The 21,042-nt window shown below is 45.3% G+C and overlaps 1 protein-coding gene across 10 annotated transcripts in view; it reads right to left on the minus strand.

Annotated features, from left to right (window-relative positions):
• GSG1L (GSG1 like) overlaps nt 1-20,550 on the minus strand; it is a 169,782-nt gene extending 149,232 nt beyond the window's left edge. For 7 of the 10 annotated variants that reach the window (XR_008446477.1, XM_054042262.1, XM_054042261.1 and 4 more), the window contains exon 1: nt 19,866-20,550. Coding sequence is in view for 9 of the 10 variants with exons in the window: in XM_054042262.1 (XP_053898237.1) it covers nt 19,866-20,166 (301 nt within the window). In the remaining variant the exon portion in view is untranslated. The remainder of the gene's footprint in view (nt 1-19,865) is intronic. The other 3 variants (XM_054042257.1, XM_054042255.1, XM_054042256.1) reach the window with 2 other exon arrangements.
• Nucleotides 20,551-21,042: the final 492 nt, after the last annotated feature.

Consider the following 21,042-nt stretch of genomic DNA (forward strand, 5'->3'; position numbering starts at 1 on the left):
CAACGATTGCCTTGGCTACTTGCATCACAACAACCCCCACAGTAGATTTGCCCACCCCAAACTGGTTCGCGACTGACCGGTAGCTGTCTGGCGTTGCAAGCTTCCAGAGGGCTATGGCCACTCGCTTCTGGACAGTCAGGGCTACTCGCATCCGGGTGTCATTGCGCTTCAGGGCAGGGGACAGCAACTCACAAAGTTCCAGGAAAGTTCCCTTCCGCATGCGAAAGTTTCGCAGCCACTGGGATTCATCCCAGACCTGCAGCACTATGCGGTCCCACCACTCAGTGCTTGTTTCCCGTGCCCAGAATCGCCGTTCCACGGCATCAACATGACCCATTGCGACCGTGATGTCCTCGGCGCTGGGTCCCCTGCTTTCTGAGAGGTCTGTGCTACTCTCAGACTTCAGGCCATCACCGCGGTGACGTAGCCTCCTCGCCTGACTTATCTGCATCTGCCTCAGGGAAAGGTGTATGATAAGCTGCGAGGCGTTGAGAGCGGCCACAACTGCAGCGATGGTCGCAGTGTGCTCCATGCTCGCAGTGCTGTGGCGTCCGCGCTGTCACTGACTAGAAAAGTGCGCGAACTGATTTCCCGCCGGCGCTTTCAGGGAGGGAGGGCGGGAGTGATGGACGGATGACGACAGTTACCCAAAAGCACCCTGGACACATTTTTTTTACCCAGAAGGCATTTGCGGCTCCACCCAGAATTCCAATGGGCAGCGGGGACTCCGGGAACTGTGGGATAGCTGCCCACAGTGCACAGCTTCCAATGTCGACGCTTTCCCCGTTAGTGTGGACTCACAAAGTCGAATTACTGTCCTTAGTGTGGACACACACGTTCGACTTTGCAATATCGATTCCAAAAATTCGATTTAAGTAAAATCGAACCACTCTCGTAGTGTAGACAAGGCCTAAGTCTTAAAGGTGCCACAGGACCCTCTGTTGCTTTTTACAGATTCAGACTAACATGGCTACCCCTCTGATACTTGTAAGGGGTTGATAGGCCAAGTGATTGTTTAGATGGAAGTTTGGGCACTATCAGACTCTCAAAGTAAATCTCCATTGATGAAGCTTTGGCCAGAGCATTCATGTCCTGACAGAGTGTCTCTTCAGCATTGGGTAGATCATTATCCACATCAGCAAGACAGAGCCCATCCACATGTACATACTTACAACCTACCAACAATTAAAGCCAGTAAGTATATATGTTGAAAAGGAGGAGACCTACAGTGGATCCTTGTAGGAGTCCACTACAGAGATGTCTAAGCGAGTTAAGTTTGTCTCCAGCTTGCAAAAAGGAACTCCAGTTTATCTCCATGATGAGCTGCACCATGGGTTTAGAGAGAATAGTGTGACACAACTTGGCAGTCAGCCCCACCTGCCAAACAGTATCACATGCAGCTGATAGATCCACTAGAACAGCACCAACTTTCTTGCTTTTCTCAAAGGCATCTTCAATGTCCTGTGTTGAATGAATAATGAAATCTTGGGTACAGCATGCTCATCTGAAGCCAGCCTGAACAAAGAGCAGTTGTGGCTTGATAACATCATTGATGCACATAAGAATCAGTCTCTTCATAAACTGTATCTGACGAAGTGGGCATTCACCCACGAAAGCTTATGCTCCAATACATCTGTTAGTCTTAAAGGTGCCACAGGACTCTGTTGCTTTTCATAAACTTGTACTTGACACAAAGTAGAGAGATGGATCACTAGCTCTTGGGATCTTCCAGGGTTTTCCTGGCTTCAGAATGGCTACAACCTTTGCATTGTGCCAGATTTTTGGGATGAGGTTGTTCTGGAAACACTAGTTGAGGAACCAAAGCACTCACCTTTTAACCCTAGGTATAGTAGGAAATTCATATGGATAGAATCCAGGTCTGGAGCCTTTCCTGTTTCCATAAACTTTATGGTCCAGTCCAGCTCTGTCTGAAAAAAGACCCATTAAGTTTGAATCCACATTACAGATGGCAGGCTCCTAATCTCAGTTTTGACTGCAGGACTGAAAGACTTATCCAGGTTCTGTCTATGGGCAATAGCCATTGGCTGGGAAATAACAGCATTTGTGGAGATGGGGAAACCCCATTTTGATGAGCCTGGACTATCCAGAAAGACTTTTAATGGCCTGCCAGGCTTTCCAACTGGAATGAGTAAAGTCCACCGTTGTGACTGTCTCCCTCTATGTATCATATCGATCACACCTTGTTTGATTCAGCAGTGAATGAGTTCCTTGCTCTAACAGCCTCCTGTTTGTTACCAGCAGATCTGAATTCCTGGCAGAGCATAATTGCCTTTGATGACCACCCAGGGATATAATGCTGGGAATAGACTCCAGGGATTGATTTCTCAGCAGCTGCCTGAACTAATTTGCTATTCAAGCAGCTCTAATTAAAACTTCAGCTTTATTGTTCCAGTGTGTTGTGTCCCTGTCCCCTACCCTGTGTCTGTGTGGTCTGTTTATTCTGTCCAGAATTCACAGTAGGGACTGTCTGCTACTCTGTTTATCACAGTGGTGCCCCATTCTTGGTTGGTTCTTAGGCTGTACTGGAATAAATAATTCAGTTAACATGCCTCCTGCTCCAACTGGCACATACCAATGCACCTGTGGGAAGAGCCAACAGCACTCCGTGATAGCAGAATAGTTTAAGCCAAGATATGAATAGACTAAGACCAGAAAGGGCCGTTATGATCATCTAGTCTGACTTCCTCCACAACATGGGCCAGAAAAAAAAATGCACCCAGTGATTCTGTCATCAATGCCATAACTTCTGATTGGGCTAGAGCAGGTCTTTTTAGAAAGATACCCAATCTCACCATAAAGACTTCAAGTGATGGAGAATCTGCCACATCCCCAGGTAAGCTATTCAATGGTTAATTACACTCACTGTGAGACAATTGCACCTTATTTCTAGCCTGAATTTCTCTAGCTTAAGTTCCCAGGCACTGGATCTTGTTGTGCATTTGTCTGCTGGACTGAAGAGTCCTCTGCTGTCTTCTCACCAGGTAGGTATTTACAAACTGTGATCAAGTCATCTTTTAACCTTTTTATGATGACCTTCCATCATAGGCGCCAACTTCTCCTGGTGCTGGTGAGTGCTTGCGCCCCGGCCCCATCTCCTCCCCTGAGGGCGCTGTATTCCCACTCCTCCCCCTTCCCTCCCACTGCTTGTTACGCCTGTCTTGCAGCAGCAGGCGCTGGGGGGAGGGGGAGGAGGCAGAGGCGAGCTGGGGCGGGGAGCTGTCGGTGGGTGCAGAGCACTCACCAATTTTTTTCCCCATGGGTGCTCCAGCGCCTATGCTTTCCATAGAGCAGAAGAAAGGGGAGAAAACTGCCTGTGAGGGGTCTTGGAGATCAACATTCTCCCCCATTGCAGGTCTTCACTAGGCATATGTTGCTATTATCTGCCTCACCCTTGCCCCACTGTTTGCTCCATGATCCAAATTGACAGGACATTTCAAAACTGTGGAATAGGGATACCATAAGGACCTGACAAAGCCAGGAGAATGGGCAGCATGATGGCAGATGACATTCAGTGTTGGCAAATGCAAGTTAATTCAACTTGGAGGAGTAATTTTAACTTCTCGCATGCTTTACTGGATTCTAAATGCACTGGAACCACTCTGGGAAAAGAGCTGGGTTGCACTGCAGATGGCTTAGTAAAGTCCTTGGCTGTGTGTAGCAGTGGCCAACAAGCAAAGAAAATGGATGGAAAATAATAGAATTGACAGTAGAACACTATTTGCACTATCACCCCATCCTAGGAATATACCGGAAATGAAAGAGCTCCAGAGATGGGCAATGCAAACGATTAGAGGAGTGGATAGATTTCTGTATAAAGAGGTGTTAAGACTCAGTGTAGCTACAGGGGGAGGGTCCACTGCCCCACTAAGCACAAGTGGCGCCTTGTCAATTTCCTGGCACCTTTGTACTCCCCCGGGGGAGCAATTAAAAAAAAAAAAAGAACACCGCCCACTGCGGCACTTTTATTTTATTCGCCCTGCGGTGCTCCAGGTCTTCAGCGGCACTGAAGGTCTCGCTGCCAAAGACACCCAGAGCGAGTGAAGGGCCCACTGCCAAAGACCCGGAGCGCTGCCAGGTGAGTAAAAGCGCTTTTTTTTTTTTTTATTGCTCCCCCTGTTCACTCCACCTGGCTACGCCATTGTTCAGACTGGGACTGTTTAAGGAGGAACTGGATAAGAGGGGACATGATAGAGGTATACTGAAGAAGAAAGGGGCTAGAGAAGGTAAATGAGATGCTCTTATTCACCCTCCAATACAAAAAGAATATGGAAATATTCAATAAAATTTAAAACTAACAGGAAATGTTTTAAAACAATGAAACCCACTAAAAATCCACCAAAAAGAATACTAAATACCATTTTTGCGCATGCGCACGCACACACACACACACACACACACACCCCTCTATCTATATGTAATCATGCTAGGTGAAGCTCACATTGTAGAGTACCATCACAAAGAGATGCACAAATAAAGTGGTGCACCAGCCTTTGCTAACCCTCAGCAGCATGATGAATTTCACCCCATTATCTTTTGCTTTTGTCTGTGACAATTTTTATCTTTCCAGGATTAATGCTTATCTGTTTGCCTGTGACTGTGGTAGTTGCACTCGTCACACATTAATTTCTTAAAACAAAAGTGAATTAGTATATTACAAAAACAAAATGCATAAAAATCCCTGAATACATGAAAAATCTTCAGCCTCCAAAATATCTAGTCACCTTAGCATCTTTCTTTGTCTCCCACTCATTTAAGTTAACTGCCACCTTCTCAGCAAATCATTAATTACACACACACACATATATACACACACACACAAGTATAAATATTAGAATTTACATGTTTATAAATATTTTATATTTCTCATTAGAAATGCATTGTGTGCAATATGGAGATAGACATTATTCTGTGGAACTATTCTAGCTAGTTTTGCAGTTTAAACTTGATATGTAATTCTCATTGTGTGGATGTAAGAGACAGCAACATAAAGCAGGAGCTTAGGGCCCCAGCTCTTGGTGCCATGTGGTGATGCCAGAATCTCAGCTTTCATTTAAAAAAAATCTCTCCTGGCAGTGAAGAAACATTTGAAAATGTGACCCAAGTGTTGTTGCTATAGTAATCTCTGCCTGAGTCTGAAGACAGCCTGATACAATAACTCTGAACTACAGATGACATTATTCTCTTATAGGAACATACAAATTGCGAGACTGGATCAGACCCAGTCTCTGACAGTGATCAGAACCAGATGCTTTAGAGAGAGGTGTAATACCTCCACAATGGGCAGATGTGGGATAATCTTCCCCCAAACAGGTCATAGCCTCATCTCTTGGATTGAGTCCTGAAGCCTACTGATGCTTCCAAAATTTGTTCATAATTAATTTGATCACTCTGGACATTTATATGGATCTCAAGAAGATCCAATCTCTTTTTAATCTTCAGTTCTTGGCCTCCGTGATTTCCTCATTACTAGCCCCCTTTCCAGATCATTTATATATAAATAAAAACAACACAGGACCCAGTAGGGAACCCTGAGGCCCTGCTGCTAAGCTTTGCCATGATGAAAATTGACCATTGAACCTTAGTGTTTCTTTTGTCTCCTAGCCAGTTTTTGATTTATGGCAATACTCTGCCTCTCACCCCATGACCACTTAGCTTCTTCAGTAGCCTTTTGTAGGAGACCTTGTCAAAGGCCTTTTGAAAGTCAAAATTCATTATATCTGCTGGTTCTTCTTTATCCACACATTCAAAGAATTCTAAGAGATTAGTGAGACACAATTTTCCTTTGCAGAAACCATGCTGGTTAGACCCTGGTAGACCACGATTTTCCTGGTGTCCTCCTGTTCTATTTTTAATTGTTTCAACCAATTTACCAGGTAAGACTGACTGGTCTGTAATTCCCCAGATCTCCTCTACAGCCTTTTTAAAACCTGGATACAATATTTGCCACCCTCCAGTCCTTTGGAACAGTGGCAGGTTTTTAGTGAGAGGTTTGGAAATTCTTGTTTGCAACTCAGTCACTACCTACTTGAGCTTCTTCAGAATTCTTGGATGCATCACCTGGGTCTGGTGACTTATTGTTTAAATTGCAATAAATCACAATCAGTTTGCTCCAGGACCTTTCAGACACCTCCATCTCTGAGAGCACCTCTTCTTTACCAGAAAGAACAATCCCAGGTAGGATCTCCCCAACAGTGGGCTGAGGCAAAGAAATCATTTAGTTTCTCACTGTAGTGGGGCAGCTGCCCCACTTCCTGAGAATTTAGGCTGCAGTGGGCCTGCGCAGATGGACAGCCAATCAGGGCCTTGATTGGAGGCAGCCCTATAAAAAGGCTGTCCTGGGAAGGAGCAGTCTGTCTGTCCCAGGCCTTTGGGAGGAGAAGGTCTATCTCCAGAGCTGGGAGACTAGTACCTGGGACAGTGCTGGGCAGTGCAGTGCTGGGCAGGCCTGGGGGAGCAGAAGGTAACTCCAGCCTGGTGTCTGCCAGGCTGCAGGTCCTGAGGGAAAGGGCCTAGCCGGTGTGAGGGGCCAAAGGGGAAACGGCCCAGGGATGTGGACAGACAGAGGGAGAGGAGGGCAGGACGGCTGCCACTAGAGAGTCCCTGGGTTGGGACCCAGAGTAGTGGGGGAGGGGGGGCTGGCCCCCCCTTCAGTACACCCAGCCATTGGCTGTAGGGAGTGGCCATCATAGACCCACCTAATCCCTGACAAGAAGGGATTAGATTTAAAGGGTGTGGTTGGAGTTGGTGGCTGGATATAGAGACTGCTGATTGACACCCCCCTGGAAGGGGCGTGGATGGACTAAGGGGCACTGCCAGAGGGCAGTGGTCCTGAAGAGGATGCCACGAGTTGGTGAGTGACGTGAGCTCAGATGCCAACGGAGGGCAAGACAACAGATGGGACACTACCAGGAGGGGGTGCTCCACTGGACAGAGCTAATTTCTGAGGCAACCAGTAGGAGGCACCACAGTGGTGAGTCTCAACCTTGTTACACTCACCAATGTCTTTATCATCTTTAATTGCTGTCTTTAATCCTTAATGATTTAGCAAGCCCATCAATTCTTTTGTAGACTTTGATTCTGCTATATTTAAAGAATCCATTGTTTGTTTTATTCCCTTTGCTATTTGCTCTTCAAACTCCATTTTGGCCCTTCTTAATCGCCTTCTTACTTAATGTCTGCTGTAACTTATTATCCTGTTTATTGGCTTCAGAGGCTCAGATTTCAAGGATTTTGGTTAGGTTCAAGAAGTTATTTGAGCCAGGACTCATATGTCATGTAGACCAGGACTTCTCAAAGCCGGTCCACCGCTCTTTCAGGGAAATCCCTGGTGGTCTGGGCCGGTTTGTTTACCTGCCACGTCTGCAGGTTCGGCCGATTGCGGCTCCCACTGGCCGGGGTTCGCCGCTCCAGGCCAATGGGGGCCACTGGAAGTGGTGCGGGCTGAGGGATGTGCTGGCCGCCCTTCCCACAGCCCCCATTGGCCTGGAGCGGCAAACCCCGGCCAGTGGGAGCCGCAATCGGCCGAACCTGCAGACGTGGCAGGTAAACAAACCAGCCCAGACCACCAGGGGCTTTCCCTGAAAAAGCGGTGGACCGGCTTTGAGAAGCACTGATGTAGACAACATGGCTTACTCCTTGCTTTCCTGGTGTGGTGTGGTTTGGGGGGTGTGTGTGGGGGGGAGCTGGGTTTGTTTGTGGTTTGTGTGGGGTGTGTGGGGTGTTTTTTTTTTTTTTGTGGGTGGGTGAGTGGTCTATTATAGGTTTTTCTTAGTAGCAGCCAAGCCATCTCTAGGGATTTTCTTTCCTTTACTTTTCGCTTTAGGGCCTTAGCATCTAACCTTCTCATTTTATTGAAATCTTTTTCTAAAGAAATCTTTCACTTTTTGGCCTCCTACCTGCCTTGTGGATGTTTAACCTAATTATATTGTGGTCATTGTTAGGTTTGTCAATTTTAAAATTAGCCTGAAGTAATAACCACATATAACCTCTCCTCTTCATGCTCTAGAGCTAGCTGTTTCAAGAAGCAATTACATGAAGTGTTGTCGGAAAACCTTGTCCCGTTAAGCCATCTGACAAGCATATGTGTGGGTAGTTAGTCTCCCATTACTAGTATTACGTTAGATATTGCTGCCTTTTTTAATCTCTCTCAATATTTGTCTACTTATCCACATACCAAATGCCTTATAAACTGTTGAATCTTGGCCTGTTGAGAAACCTCAGGAGCACTGGAAAGGCTAAAAAATTTTAGAGACTCTGAAAAAGGCATAGTAAAGGTTGCCAGATTTCTGGATTCAGGGGATAATGCACACCAGTGTCCTAATTACAGTAATTGTTTGAGCCCCTGCATGACCTGGAAAATATCAGTTATAGGTACAGGATTTCATGCAGTTCTTGATTCTCGGCATATAGAGGAAGTCACAATCTTTGTCACTTGTCACTTTATCACAGCATTTAGACAAAGCTAACAGTGTCACAGGCTGATTAAAGAATCTTATTCCCAAATAAGTCTCTCCAACCATTCTCTAGAATGTACTATTTGCCCTCTTTCCCTCCCCCCCCCCCACTGGAGAAGCTATGTAATTCAAAGCTGGTTCCTTGACCCAACTGCTTTAGCACTCCCTTCAATGGTATATGCATGTCATCCGATAAACTATGGGTGGGGTTTGAACAAACACTCAGTCTAACTCTGATCCCATTGAAGTAATGATAAAATTCCCATTAGTTTCAGCAGGAACAGAACTAGACCAAGGCTGAATGCTTCAGAAAAATCCCACCTTGTACATTTTCTAGTTAAACTGGGCTTTGAGATAGCTCATATACAAAACAATTGTTTCTTTCTAGGTAATAGTTAGAGCTGCGTGAATGCAGAATTTCCATCCTGCAGGAAATTCTGACATTGCAGTATTTTGAAGTTTTCTGTAGAATGGAAATTTGATTGCGGAATGTTGAAACATTTTTCCTTTAGATATTTTTGATCCAAACAACAAAACAATGACATTCCTGAGATAAAATGTTTCATTTCAGTTTGTCAGAATAACCCAAAATGCTTCATATGGAGCTATTTCAACATTAAACTGCATTTCTTTATAGCCTGATATTACCATTCTGCCCTAAGGGCCAGGCTCCCAGACTGGACTACAGTGCCACAATACACCCAAGCTCATATATAGCCTGTCACAAGAGCCATTCACTAAGTGGCACCTCCTGCTGGCCATCCTTAGTATTAGCTCTGCCAGCTTGCACTCCCCCTCCAGTGTTGTCTTTTTTCCCCACCCCCATCCTGTCTCTCTGCTGCCCTGCTCCTTCCTGGGTCTGCATCTTCCTCTGTGGCTTGGCCCTCCAGCCAGGCCATTAAAGTCCTCCCCTTTTTGGGAATTCAGTCTTTTCAGACCTGCTGTCTGTCTGGCACCTCCAATACCCTGGCCACTCCCCAGTGGCTGGTAGGGGAACTCAGGCCCCCTATTTATAATGGGCTCCAGCCCAGGGACCCTATAACAAGCAGCCACAGTCCCTGTGTAGTCCTACCTCTTCCTGCTGTTTCCCTGGGCTTCTTCCTACATGTCTGGCTTGCCCCCTCTCTGGTTTTACTAGCCTCCAACTCTCTCCACTCAGGAAGTGACTACAGCCTTTCTTAGCAGCACCTCTACTACCTGGGTTTATACCGGCCCTACCTGTTCCTGCATAGGTGAGCCTGCCCTTAATTAGCTGCCTCCAGCCTAAATCTCCCCTGTTTGAAGCCTAATTAGATTGGGCCCAATCAGCTAATTAGGCTTCAATCAGCTAAACTCAGCACTTGCTGGGCTAGTATGGGGAGCCTACCTCCATAATGCACCACTCAACTTGGTCACAGTGAAATCCCTGCATTGCCTTATCAGATGTAGTCCCTCTGGAGCCTAGCCCATAAGAAAGAATGGGGGCTGGAAATGCACCACCCATAAATAGGGTGACCAGGTGTCCCGATTTCATAGGGACAGTCCCAATATTCAGGGCTTTTTCTTAAATAGGCACCTATTTACCCCATCCCCAGTCCCAATTTTTCACACTTACAGTCTGGTCACCTTACCCATGAGACAATACATCACAGTAGGATAATGAAGTTTGATTCAGCTAGAATCAGTAAAAAAAAAAAAAAATTAATCTGGGTCACTTCAAAAACAAACCATTCCAGTTTGGATCAAATTGGCCCAAAATGAAATATTTCATTCTGATTTTTCCTAACAGAAAACTGCATTTCACAGAAACTGCACTTTTCATGGGAAAAATCATTCTGATGGAATATTCCAAACCAACCCTACTAATAACAGGTGTTTTCTTTCAAAATAGTTTAAGAAAGGTCCAACTAATAAAACTGTTTTCACTCCTGGTATCAGCTGCCACTTTTAGCTTCTGTCCATTAAAAAACAGTTGCAGGCTTTTTTACTTCTGATTTAGTAACACGGTTATTTTATCTTCTGACATAGCTCACACTCTCCATCCCATTGGGGTTGCTTTAACTCAGAATTTCTGTGGCCAATTTTTTTATGATTTGCTTTTTTCCCTGCCAACTCTAGCAGCGTCCCACTTCCTTATGGTACAGAGCTTTAGATTTCCTTGACTTAGGTTTATTTTGTGAATGTGTGTGGACAGTTCACAACGACAACAGATTTTACAAAGGTAAAATCCATATTTTATGCTTATGCTGAAGCATCTTTTTGGCTGAAATGGTGGGTAGCTGTGCAAGGAGGCTGCGCTGTATGTGCTCCCGTTGGCCAGCATAGCAGAGAATGCTAGATTCTGCCGGTGCTGACTCAGATAGTCGTGCCATGGCAACTGCCTTTTTTCTACAGTGAAACCCTCCTGTTGTAAGCACCTTTAACACAGCATTTTGTTGAGCAAACTCCTCCACAAATTGATCTCAGATCATGACTAATTCAAATGTGCCAAAAACTCACTTCCTCAGAAGCCCACCTAGTACAGCTCCTAGTTATAGATGTCTAATAGAGTCATGTAGTGTGGAGTCCCATGCAATATGCCAGCCTCGTATCTTTGCCTATGCCTGGAGCAGGAAGAGGGAAGGTAGACCAAGGGAGCACCTGTGCAGAACCAGCACCATGCTTGCCTGACATATGCACCCCTCTGAAATGGGGACTAGAACTGTGAGTGACTGAGTGCCCATGGTATTCTTATGATGGAGGGACCCCCAGCCACTGAATGTAACTGTAACCAGACCCCAGGGCCTGAGCATGTGCCTCTTACTCTGACTGAGGGGTATGACAGTAGGTCAGGTTCACTATCCTAGAAGTGCCACAGTGGGATCATGCCCACTCCCCATGTCCAGGATGGCCTGATCCTGCTAGGACAGTCTAGATGAGGGTCCCCAGACAGTTGGCTGTTGCCACAGCCCCTCCACATTGCTCTGAGGTCCTATGTCCTGGACAGCTCTCCAACAGCATTAATTTTACTCCTGACAGTGATTCTGGACGTGGCTCTTCAAGACCTCTCCTTTTAGGGGCAACTGAGGAGCTGGGGCCCACCAGGATGACAAATTCAGTTTATCCATCCATGTAACCTCCCCATTCTCAGATCCACCACCACTGGGTCTGTAAAGGGATGGCCTGTTCTGGAGATCTTCCCCTTATCCTAACCCACTCTTGCCCAAGCCCAGCTCATTCCCTACCACGCTGGCCAGAGCTCCCATTGGTGGCAGCCATTCTTCCTGAGATAGCAATACTACCTTAGTGCAGTCTATCTCTAACTCAGACCAATGCATTGTAATTTTTGCTCTGTCTGAAGAATGTCTTGTGGTGATGTGAAGATTTGCATAAAAAGAGTCTCTCTCTCTCTCCGAGTACAATACGCTGTAGCCGAGGGGAAAGTGCCCTCAACCACAGACCATAAGTTCCAGTCCCAGATCTTCTACTGACAGTATTTCAGTGGCATTCACAACCCTAAGTCTGAACCAAGGTCTCATACCTGGTGCATGTAGCAGGGTAACTATCATTCACCTATTTCACTGATAACTAAGAGCTTGCACAAGGTCATTTCAGGCTGAGCTGACAACAGAACCCAGGGTTCTAATCAACAGAGCTAAAAACATTGCAACCCTTCTGCCACTTAATCTCTAAGGCCTGATCTACACCAGGGGAGCAGGATCAATCCAAGTTACACACTTCAGCTGCATGAATACTTCAGCTTTGTTCAATCTCTAAGGCTCTCAATGTGCAAGGAGGCTACCTCCCAGTGGGATTTGTTTGGATGATGACATTTCATGTTCCTAGATACATGACTTGCTGTGGACTGTATTAAACATGCACTGGTCAAGGAAACCCAGGCAAACTAGATCACTCTGTTTAACTGATCTGTCCTCCAAATTCTTTAACACAAAGATTAGTAGAGTAATATCTGCCAACTTTACTAGCACTGATTTTATATTTTCTTCCAGATCATTGATGAAGACCTTGAATACAATTGGGCCAAGACCTGATCCTAGCAGGACACCCCCTAGAAACACCCCCACTGGATGATGATTCCCCAGTTACAATTAGTTTTTGAGATCTCTCATTTAGCCAGTTTCTGATCCACTTAGTATGCACCACATTGACTCTCTTAAAGTGCTAGAATATATGTGGTGAGGAGCTAAATGCCTTAGAGAACTCTAAGGACCAGACTTGCAAAGAAATGTAGGTGTGGTGATGCGGAGCATAGAAAAGCACCACCATTCACAGAGCCCTGTACGGTGAATAGAGAGAGAGCAGCACTTTAGACTGGGATTCACAAAAGCCAGCCTGTTAGGCAGCTCCTCATATGGGAGAGCCCATGGGAGACTCCAAGCCACATGGGTTTGCTATCTTGGAGCTAGGTGCCTAAATCCAAGCTGCAATGAGGTACCTGCCTCTGCTTGGTATTCTCGGCTACAAACCCTCTCCGGGAATTAGGTGCCTACACTTTCTGTGAGGATGAAGAGGCAGCAGCCTTCCCTCCTAACTCTTAGCCGAGCAATTAGGGCCCCTCGGGACCACTCTAAAGAAAAAAGAGGTACTCGGAGCTTAGTAAAAAACGTCATTGGAAGAAAATCAAACCAGGCAGTTTCACCTTTCCTTTAGATCCCCTTAATGAATAAAGCAGTGAGAGACCGGAAATCAGTGTTTGCAATTCTGTGGGATGTGTGGTTCATGCTACAGTTCACTAAAAGTTTCAAACTGTTTTGCGCTTCTTTTTAAATCAAAAAAGTTCCTGCACTACACAATGGCAAGAGGTTGCTGTCGCCATTCCATTGCCAGCACTCCACCTAAGATGGCATATGACGACAGGCCAAGGAGTGCAGCTGACACAATGAGAGGTCTTCTCCACCGAAGACAGACTCCACGCTGTTTCAGCGAGAGCTGCTAGTACGACAGAGGATTTCCCATCATGGAAGAGATTTTTCCAGGGCCCTGTATCGGATGACAGTGGTAGGGTACAAATTTGGATCTGAACCAGGTTATCCAAAATCTCTTCATGTCGTCTTATAACAAGATAAAAGAAAGAACTGCCATGCTAATTATGGTGGAGTTATAGCTTTACCAATGTTAAGATTGCACCAGAGGTTTTGTTTAAGGAGGAGTGTTAAACTTTCATCAAAAGTGTCTGAATTCTCAAAGTCCAGTTTGAAATTAAGAGCTTAGGCAGCCTCATTGAGAGGAATGGGAAGGTGTGGGGCCCCAGTAAACATGACCCACATCTTCCCAGTTACAGATGGTTTTAAGGGCTCCCTGAGCTCAGGGCCCTGGTACAATTGTCCCCCCCCCTTCCCCCTCTTTGCCAGCCTTGAGCTTAATTGTTTCCAAAATCACAATAGCATGTGAGCAGGAGCAATGAGGGGGACAGGGATACCCCCCCAAACCTAAAAAGCTCCCCCCAGAAAGATGTATGATTTCCTGTTGCATCCCACACCATTGTAAGGTGTGTATATAGCCATTAACATATACCTTGAAAATATGTTAACAGCTGTAGTTCTCACTCAGCCCATTTAATTAACTGTTACCTAAGATCACTACCAATCACACTTATGCTACTAACCAAATAGTGCAAGTTGAGTACTATTTAGGTTACAGAATGTTTCGCATTTCATACTATTCTCTTTCATATAGGTGTGGAGAAACAGTCAGGCCCTTTTTCAAACAATCCAGCATTCCCCTATCATGTGTAATAAATTTTTGGAAAACCACTCTGAAAGAAATTTTTAAATATACCAGAGATAGGGCTCAAACAGGACTTGAAGACAAGGAAGTGGGCCTGTTAAAAAGATTCAAGTCGGAAATGAGGAAGCTATTCCTATTCTCACTCTTTATAGCAAAAAACAAAACAACCATTCTTTAATTTGTGGACCCAGGCATTGATTCCTACTGTAGATTGCTGGGGAAAAAAAACTATTAACAGAATATTTTATAATGGAAGACAAATTCACCACAGAAAATTGATAAAGGGAACTGGCATACTTTGCACAAACCTTTTATCTTCCTCTTTAAGATAAAGACAATGAGAGTCAATAGGCCTGTCCCAACAGGTGGGACATCTTATCTGGGGAGCATTAATTAAGCATCTGAAGAAGTGAGGTTTTTACTCACGAAAGCTTATGCCCAAATATATCTGTTAGTCTTTAAGGTGCCACCAGACTCCTTGTTGTTTTTGTAAAATACACAGTTACCAGGAAAGGAAAGCTCCAATGATTAACAAAGTCTTCAAGTTACTGTTAAAGGGAATCTCCCTTGATTTGCATGAGGACATAATTCCCGTCTTACTGGCTAGCTACAAAGTATTATGAACCAGTGATGAGTGAAGAAACGTACATTTAAGCCCTCTAGAAATAACTAGTTATGACACCCAGAAAACTGAAGGTCAACTGGAGCAAACTACCTGTTCCTGCAAGAAACCCAACCCACATTGCCTTCACCTCAAGCTATACATTTGTTTGCCTTATGACTCAGACGCACATCTCTCTGTGACTGATCTGTTTTATTCTGACAGTATAAAGTCTCCAATCCCGTGATAAACCCTGGAAGATGTGAAAAGAATATAAAGATTCTGCCCACTAGGGTTAGAGGAATTATAAAGGATGTTATTTTCTTCATAATCAGTTGCACTCTAGAAGTGACAGGGATTGTATGGCACAAGAAGGGGAAAGGAATGGTCTAAGCGCCCACTGAGGTTATAACTGGGGGAATTCCAATTAATAGTCCGGGCTAATATTGAAATACAGTCCTTGAAATGAATCCAATCTAAAAATCCTCCAATAAGAAAAGGACTGAAAGAATGTTATATACCAACACCCTCTACTGAATACTGATGGAAGTCACAGAGAAACCAAGAGAGCTGAAATCTGAATACCCAGCTGGCTAGTGTCCAGTACAAAATAAGGGGATTGCCTTCCTCCAGTGGACCCTGAAATAGTATCTCAACTTGGATCAGCTTGTGGGACCCTAGAGCTTGCTGAACCCCTGCAGACAGCCTCTCCTCTAAGCCAGAATCACAGGATGGAGCAGGGGTGACTGAACCCACAAATAAGCTGCAAAATCCAGACAGGAGAATGATGTTTGGATCAGCCATGAGGAAAGGATTCTTCCTTATTTCATGCTTAACCGAGTAAGAAGTGGTGAAATTAAATTTCCAAGATTGTATTTCTCCTTCTATTCCGTAATATAAATAACTGAAGGTTAGCTTGTTGAGTCTGCACTCTCTTTAGAGAGACCTCAAGTAACCATATTCTGGATTTTAATTAACTAATGCTATTAGCAAGCTCTACTTTGTATGTCCAGCAAATTGGCCTAAGAGAGATTCAATACAATAATTATAATCAATTGCTTTTGGTATTTTAAACTTGTCCCTTTTATTCCATACCATTCCAATAGCAGGGGACCATACTCTTAGAAGTGCCTTAAGACATCCGTATACATTGGTGAGGGACCACTAGTGAAAAAAATGTATTAGAAATACTGACAAAGTGATTATTGATCTCGTATGTAATAAGAAATTTTTGTAGTTTGCTTTGTTCCTTGGCATAACTGCTGACCCTTGACCCATGTCTGACAATCACTTCCAAGACTGTATTTTTGTGTTCAGTACAGACCTAGAAAATTGATTGAAGAACTGTTTATGGCATATGGATGTGGTTCCGGGTGAATTAATAAACTGTGGATTGATTAAGAATACCAAGTGTACTGATTTGAGAAACACTGTCTGAGCTAGAAGTAGACCTGAAAAAAACTTCACTTTAGAATTAGTAAGCTAAGGCTTCCTGGACTCAATAAAAAGGGTTCATCCTTAAATTCCATTCCAATAATGGCTACATCACCTATCAGCTTGGCAAATCTGGTTTGTCAGATTTCAGCTTTAAAATCTAACTGGCATCTTTGCAGGTTGACAAAATTAACCCCAATTTACACTGCTACCATCTTGCAGCACTGCAATGCCCTCCGCTGTGGCTCTTTATACTACCACAATTGGTTCCCAACCTCAAGGAAGAGATCAAATCTGCAGGGCAAGCCAGGAAAGGAATGTCTTGTGTCCCTGGGGCGATGACGGTATGAGGGTAGCATTGGAGCCTCCAACCCAGCCCAGCCTAAACCCACTAAGGGAACCGACCCTCTTTAAACAAAACTAGAAAATTAAACAAACACCACAGTTTAATTTGCTGTAGCAGCACAAGTGTCATGGTGATGCTTGTTGGTATGTTAGGAGATGGAAGTGACAGCCTGTGTATTGCCCACACTGTGGCTATATGATCTGTACTATTGACTGCACTGGGGCTGTAAGGAATATTTAATTAACAGTGCTGTGACTTTACTGAGTGTGCTATTGACTCTATGGTGGCTATATGGAATGTCTTATTGACAAAGATATGGGCTATACAGTGTGTTATTGACAACCTTGTGGTTGTCAACTATACAGAGTATGTTATTAACAGTGCTTCGGTTGTATTGAATGTGCTATCACCAGGGTTGTGGCTATATGGAGTGTGTGAGTACACCAAAGCATCCTTCCTTACTAGTTCTGGTCCTGTGCTTACAGAGCATTGGACACCAAGCAATTCCCCCCTCTGCAGGGTATGAAGAAGGTGTTTGAACTTGGGGTTCTTAGCCCTTACGTAAGTGCCTTAACCCTGGTCTATAGGACAGTCTGGTGTGGGCATTTGTCCATCTCTCCAGTTGAAGCTGTTCCACTGGGTATGAAATAATTAAATATGCATTCAGGGACTCACCGGAGAGGTGGGAGACCCACGTTCAAACCACTAGGCTAAGTGTTATAAGGGCAACAGCTTTCCCCCACGCTTGTTTTGTGCAGAGTTTGGCATCAACTGCTGCCGTTTTTGCAACAAGTGCCTTAGGCACCTGACTTGAGGGAGGGTTCACGGCTGAGAATCGCAAATGAAGAGAAGTGCCAGCCTCCACCCAGCACTTGTGAGTGGCACAGCTTAGGCTACCTCCTTCTGCTTGGTATCTGCTATTGACTAGCTTACACGGCTCTCTGCTCAGCATTCTGGCTTCTGCGAGTCCCTTTCCTAAGCGCCTAGCTCTCCCTATGCATTGTGTAGGAATTCTGGGCCCCTAAAAGTGAGGCGCTGCAATGCACCACCTAAGTCATTCTGCGTAGTTAGGTTAGCCCTGTGGCTATGTGGAGTGTGTTATAGACCATGCTCTGGTTATTTGGAGCATGGGAAGGTGGCAAGGAATGCTGGGGGTGTGGTGGGGAGCCAGGGGCTGTGCTCTGGGTAATGCACTCAGAGGCAGACAGCCTGTGATTGCCCTGCACGGTGCTTCTCACACCTGTAGCACAAAGTAACTATGTGTGCGCCCTCTTCCCCTGGGCCCCCCCCCCGTAGATGCTGCCAGTTACAATCAGGTGTGTACATGGCCCTGACCACAATGAGCCTGCCTTACTGTCCAGCACTTTCAAGTCAGTCAGGCCAGTCTAGTGCCCAAGGCTGCGCTAGGCCTGTCCTGTGCCTGACTGCTATGGAAGCAGCCTTGGCTCTAAATGTTATCTACTTCAGCATGGCTCTGTCTCCTGAGCACAGCTCATAATGAAGGGCATATACAGGCTTTCCTTCTACTGCTGACTTACCTCCATGTATGAACTGGACTGAATTCACATGGTGAAGAGGTACCCAGGCAATCTGGGGTATAAACAGTAATGGTCTGAGCCTGGCTAGGAAAACTGGAATAGCCTGTAACAAACTCAGAGGCACTTGGTTGGCCCTGGTTCCGGTCTGAGTGCCACCCAGCTCTGGCTAGGTCCTGCTCTTCTTTCAAAAATCAGTGAGAAAAATGCCCTTTTTTCTGTAACATTTTATTTTTCAATAAATTTTTATGGTCCAGCATTTGCCTTCATTCCACCCCAAGCAGGTCTGAGAGGATGATCCCAAATCAGGAGTTCCATGCACATTCCTTCCCTCACCTGAGCAAGATGGCCCAAGTTTACCCTTCTGTTGAATGAGCTTTAATGGTTGACTAATTCTTAAAGTACCACCTCAGAAAGCAACACTTCCTGTCCTGGCCATCCAGAAAGCAACCCAGTGCTTTGGGATAGTGCAGACCTCGTGACGTAATCAAACTCCCAGCCAAGACAGCTCCAATGTATAGACTATTTAGCCTGTTTTACTACATCAGTACTAATCCTTGCTTTAGCTCTGTATGGAATTCCACCCTTTCGGGTCTGGCAAATCCTTTCCATTTTGCTTTGAGTCATCATTTTGCACTCTGGGCTAGATTAAGGAGATCTGGGTAGGCACACTCCCACATGCAGCTCCCTGGGACACCACCCCAGAGGATGCTGAATCAGTAGCAGCGGGCCTCTCCATCTCTCCCAGAAGTGATGGGAGCAACACACCTGCTTTCATTGGGGGTGTGGGGCCAAGCAGCTTCCTCCCTAGCAGCGGTGGCTGCTGCTCCTGCCTCTGCTGGAGGCCCGCTGCAGCCGTCACTGCCTCGGGGACACTTGGGTCACATGTTCATGCTTTGTTTTGCAACCACATGGGACTAGAAAACAATTTTTCAAAATTAAAGCTTAGATTCTGGCATCATTGCACAGCTTGGGGAGCAAGGGCCAGAGGCGTGGGCCTATAGTGCCTTCATCCAGCCCTGTTTGCTTGTCTATAACGCCTTCCATCCAGGAGCGTTTTACTGGTGAGGTTGGAAAATATCATTATTCCCATTTTACAGTAAGAGAAACTGAAGCACAAACTGGTGAAGTGATTTGCCCAAGGCGGCACAAGGAGTCAGTGACCAAGCTGGGAATGGAAACAATCTCCTGTCACTCAATCCTGTGCTTTCACCAGCATGTCCTCTGCTGGGCTTTGGTTAGCTTGTGACGTAGCCTAGGGGTTGTGTCACAATAAGTGTTACTAGAAACAGACGATTGGGACTATTGGCTGAGTGGAACCGTGAGCTTCACCCTCCCCCTGAAATCCAGGACAGTGTTTTCAGGATATTTAAGGGGATGATTGAGTAACTGAACCCCAGAATCTCTGCAGCTACTAACAGGACCTTCTCTTTTGTATGATATGACGAGTGACTCATGAAAGGAAAGCACTGACTGGCCTCTGGAAGCAAGGAAGCAGGGCCAGGGCTTGCTAGCACATATTTGTCTGAGGTTCAGCTGATTTCTCAGCACACACTCACTGCCTGATTAGCAGACAAACAAGCAAATTCTCCTCCTTGCTATGAACAGGTTGTTTCCCCTCTGTCCTGTTTGCAACAATGAATTGCTAAATTCTCAGGCTTTCATCTGCAGAGAGTTTACAGTTGCAAATAGCTCCTCCAATTATGTGTTAAGCTACTGAATCAAATATAAAGCAATGCAAGCTGAAAGGAAATAGTATTGCCACTTACCAGCAGCATTGATATTTTCCTCACAGGAGTACCAGATCCCAGTGTGGAAATACCGGAAGAGAAAGCGGTCATCCCCCGTCTCCCAGCTATAGTGCACCACGTTCTGGTTTGTCTCATTGGCCGTCTCATTCCCACTGTAGTTGAGGCAATTTGTCTTCTTGTCTTTCCCACAGTTTGGCTTGGGGACCCTCTGAGTCCCTTCACACCAGTGGGTTGTGATAAAGGCTGTGGTGGAGAAGAGGAGAGCCATCAGGTTCAGACTCACTGCTAGGAGGGCTCTGCATCTTCGGTTTGTCTTCATGGTAACCCGCCCCCTCCTGCGGAGAAAAGAAATCAAATGTGGGTTTTTTGGGGCTGGGAAGTTCAAAGCCCGTCACAATTCAGAATGTGGTTTTCCAGTCACAGAAACTCTCAGCTTCTTCCAATCTGTTGCTGAAACAGTGAAGGAAATGCTGCAGCCATCCTCCCATTTTCCTCTATATTTGAAATCCCGTCTTGGTGTGTTACAAGAGCAGCTGCAGCCAGCAGAAACGTAGCTGTATTGTTGTGTGTGTCATGGCTAAGAGTGCTGAAAGAATCAGAGAAGGTCTGTCTCAGAGGCAGCATGAAGAGCAAGTGAACATCTGCTAGCGTAACACACATGATGCCGAGGGGCTATGCAGCCTTCTCCAGGGAGAGACACCTGCAGGCTGTGGGACTACATTGTACTTGACTCTGAAATCAAGCAGGAGCTGCTTCTGCATGCCATCAAAGTCATTTGTGAATCTCGGCTGTTACTGCATCATGCTGACAGCTGAATGTTATCGGGGGGGGGGGGAGGGAGGGAAGGGAAGGAAGCCTCGTTTTATATTCAAATTAATAATTATTCAAGGCTGAGGAGCCCATTTTTGGAAGCTGTACATGAATATTTACCCAGAGGAAGGGGGAATTCAGAATGATTACAGACTTTTTATTGTGCCTTGAGTAAGGAACAAGTCAGGGGGCTGATCCTCCTGTTATGTTACGTGGTATAAATCCTCTGACTTCAGCCAAGCTACTTTCGATTTACACCTATATGAAAGGAAAATTAGGCCCAAAGGTGATTAATTACTAAAATGCCATAATTAGTAGAAAAAAAAATAATCCCACAATAGCAAATGGAGGCTACTGTTACAGACTTATTTCCAGATATAGCACA

The sequence above is a fragment of the Malaclemys terrapin genome, chromosome 10, assembly GCF_027887155.1.
Source record: "Malaclemys terrapin pileata isolate rMalTer1 chromosome 10, rMalTer1.hap1, whole genome shotgun sequence".
Classification (NCBI taxonomy): Eukaryota; Metazoa; Chordata; order Testudines; family Emydidae; genus Malaclemys; species Malaclemys terrapin.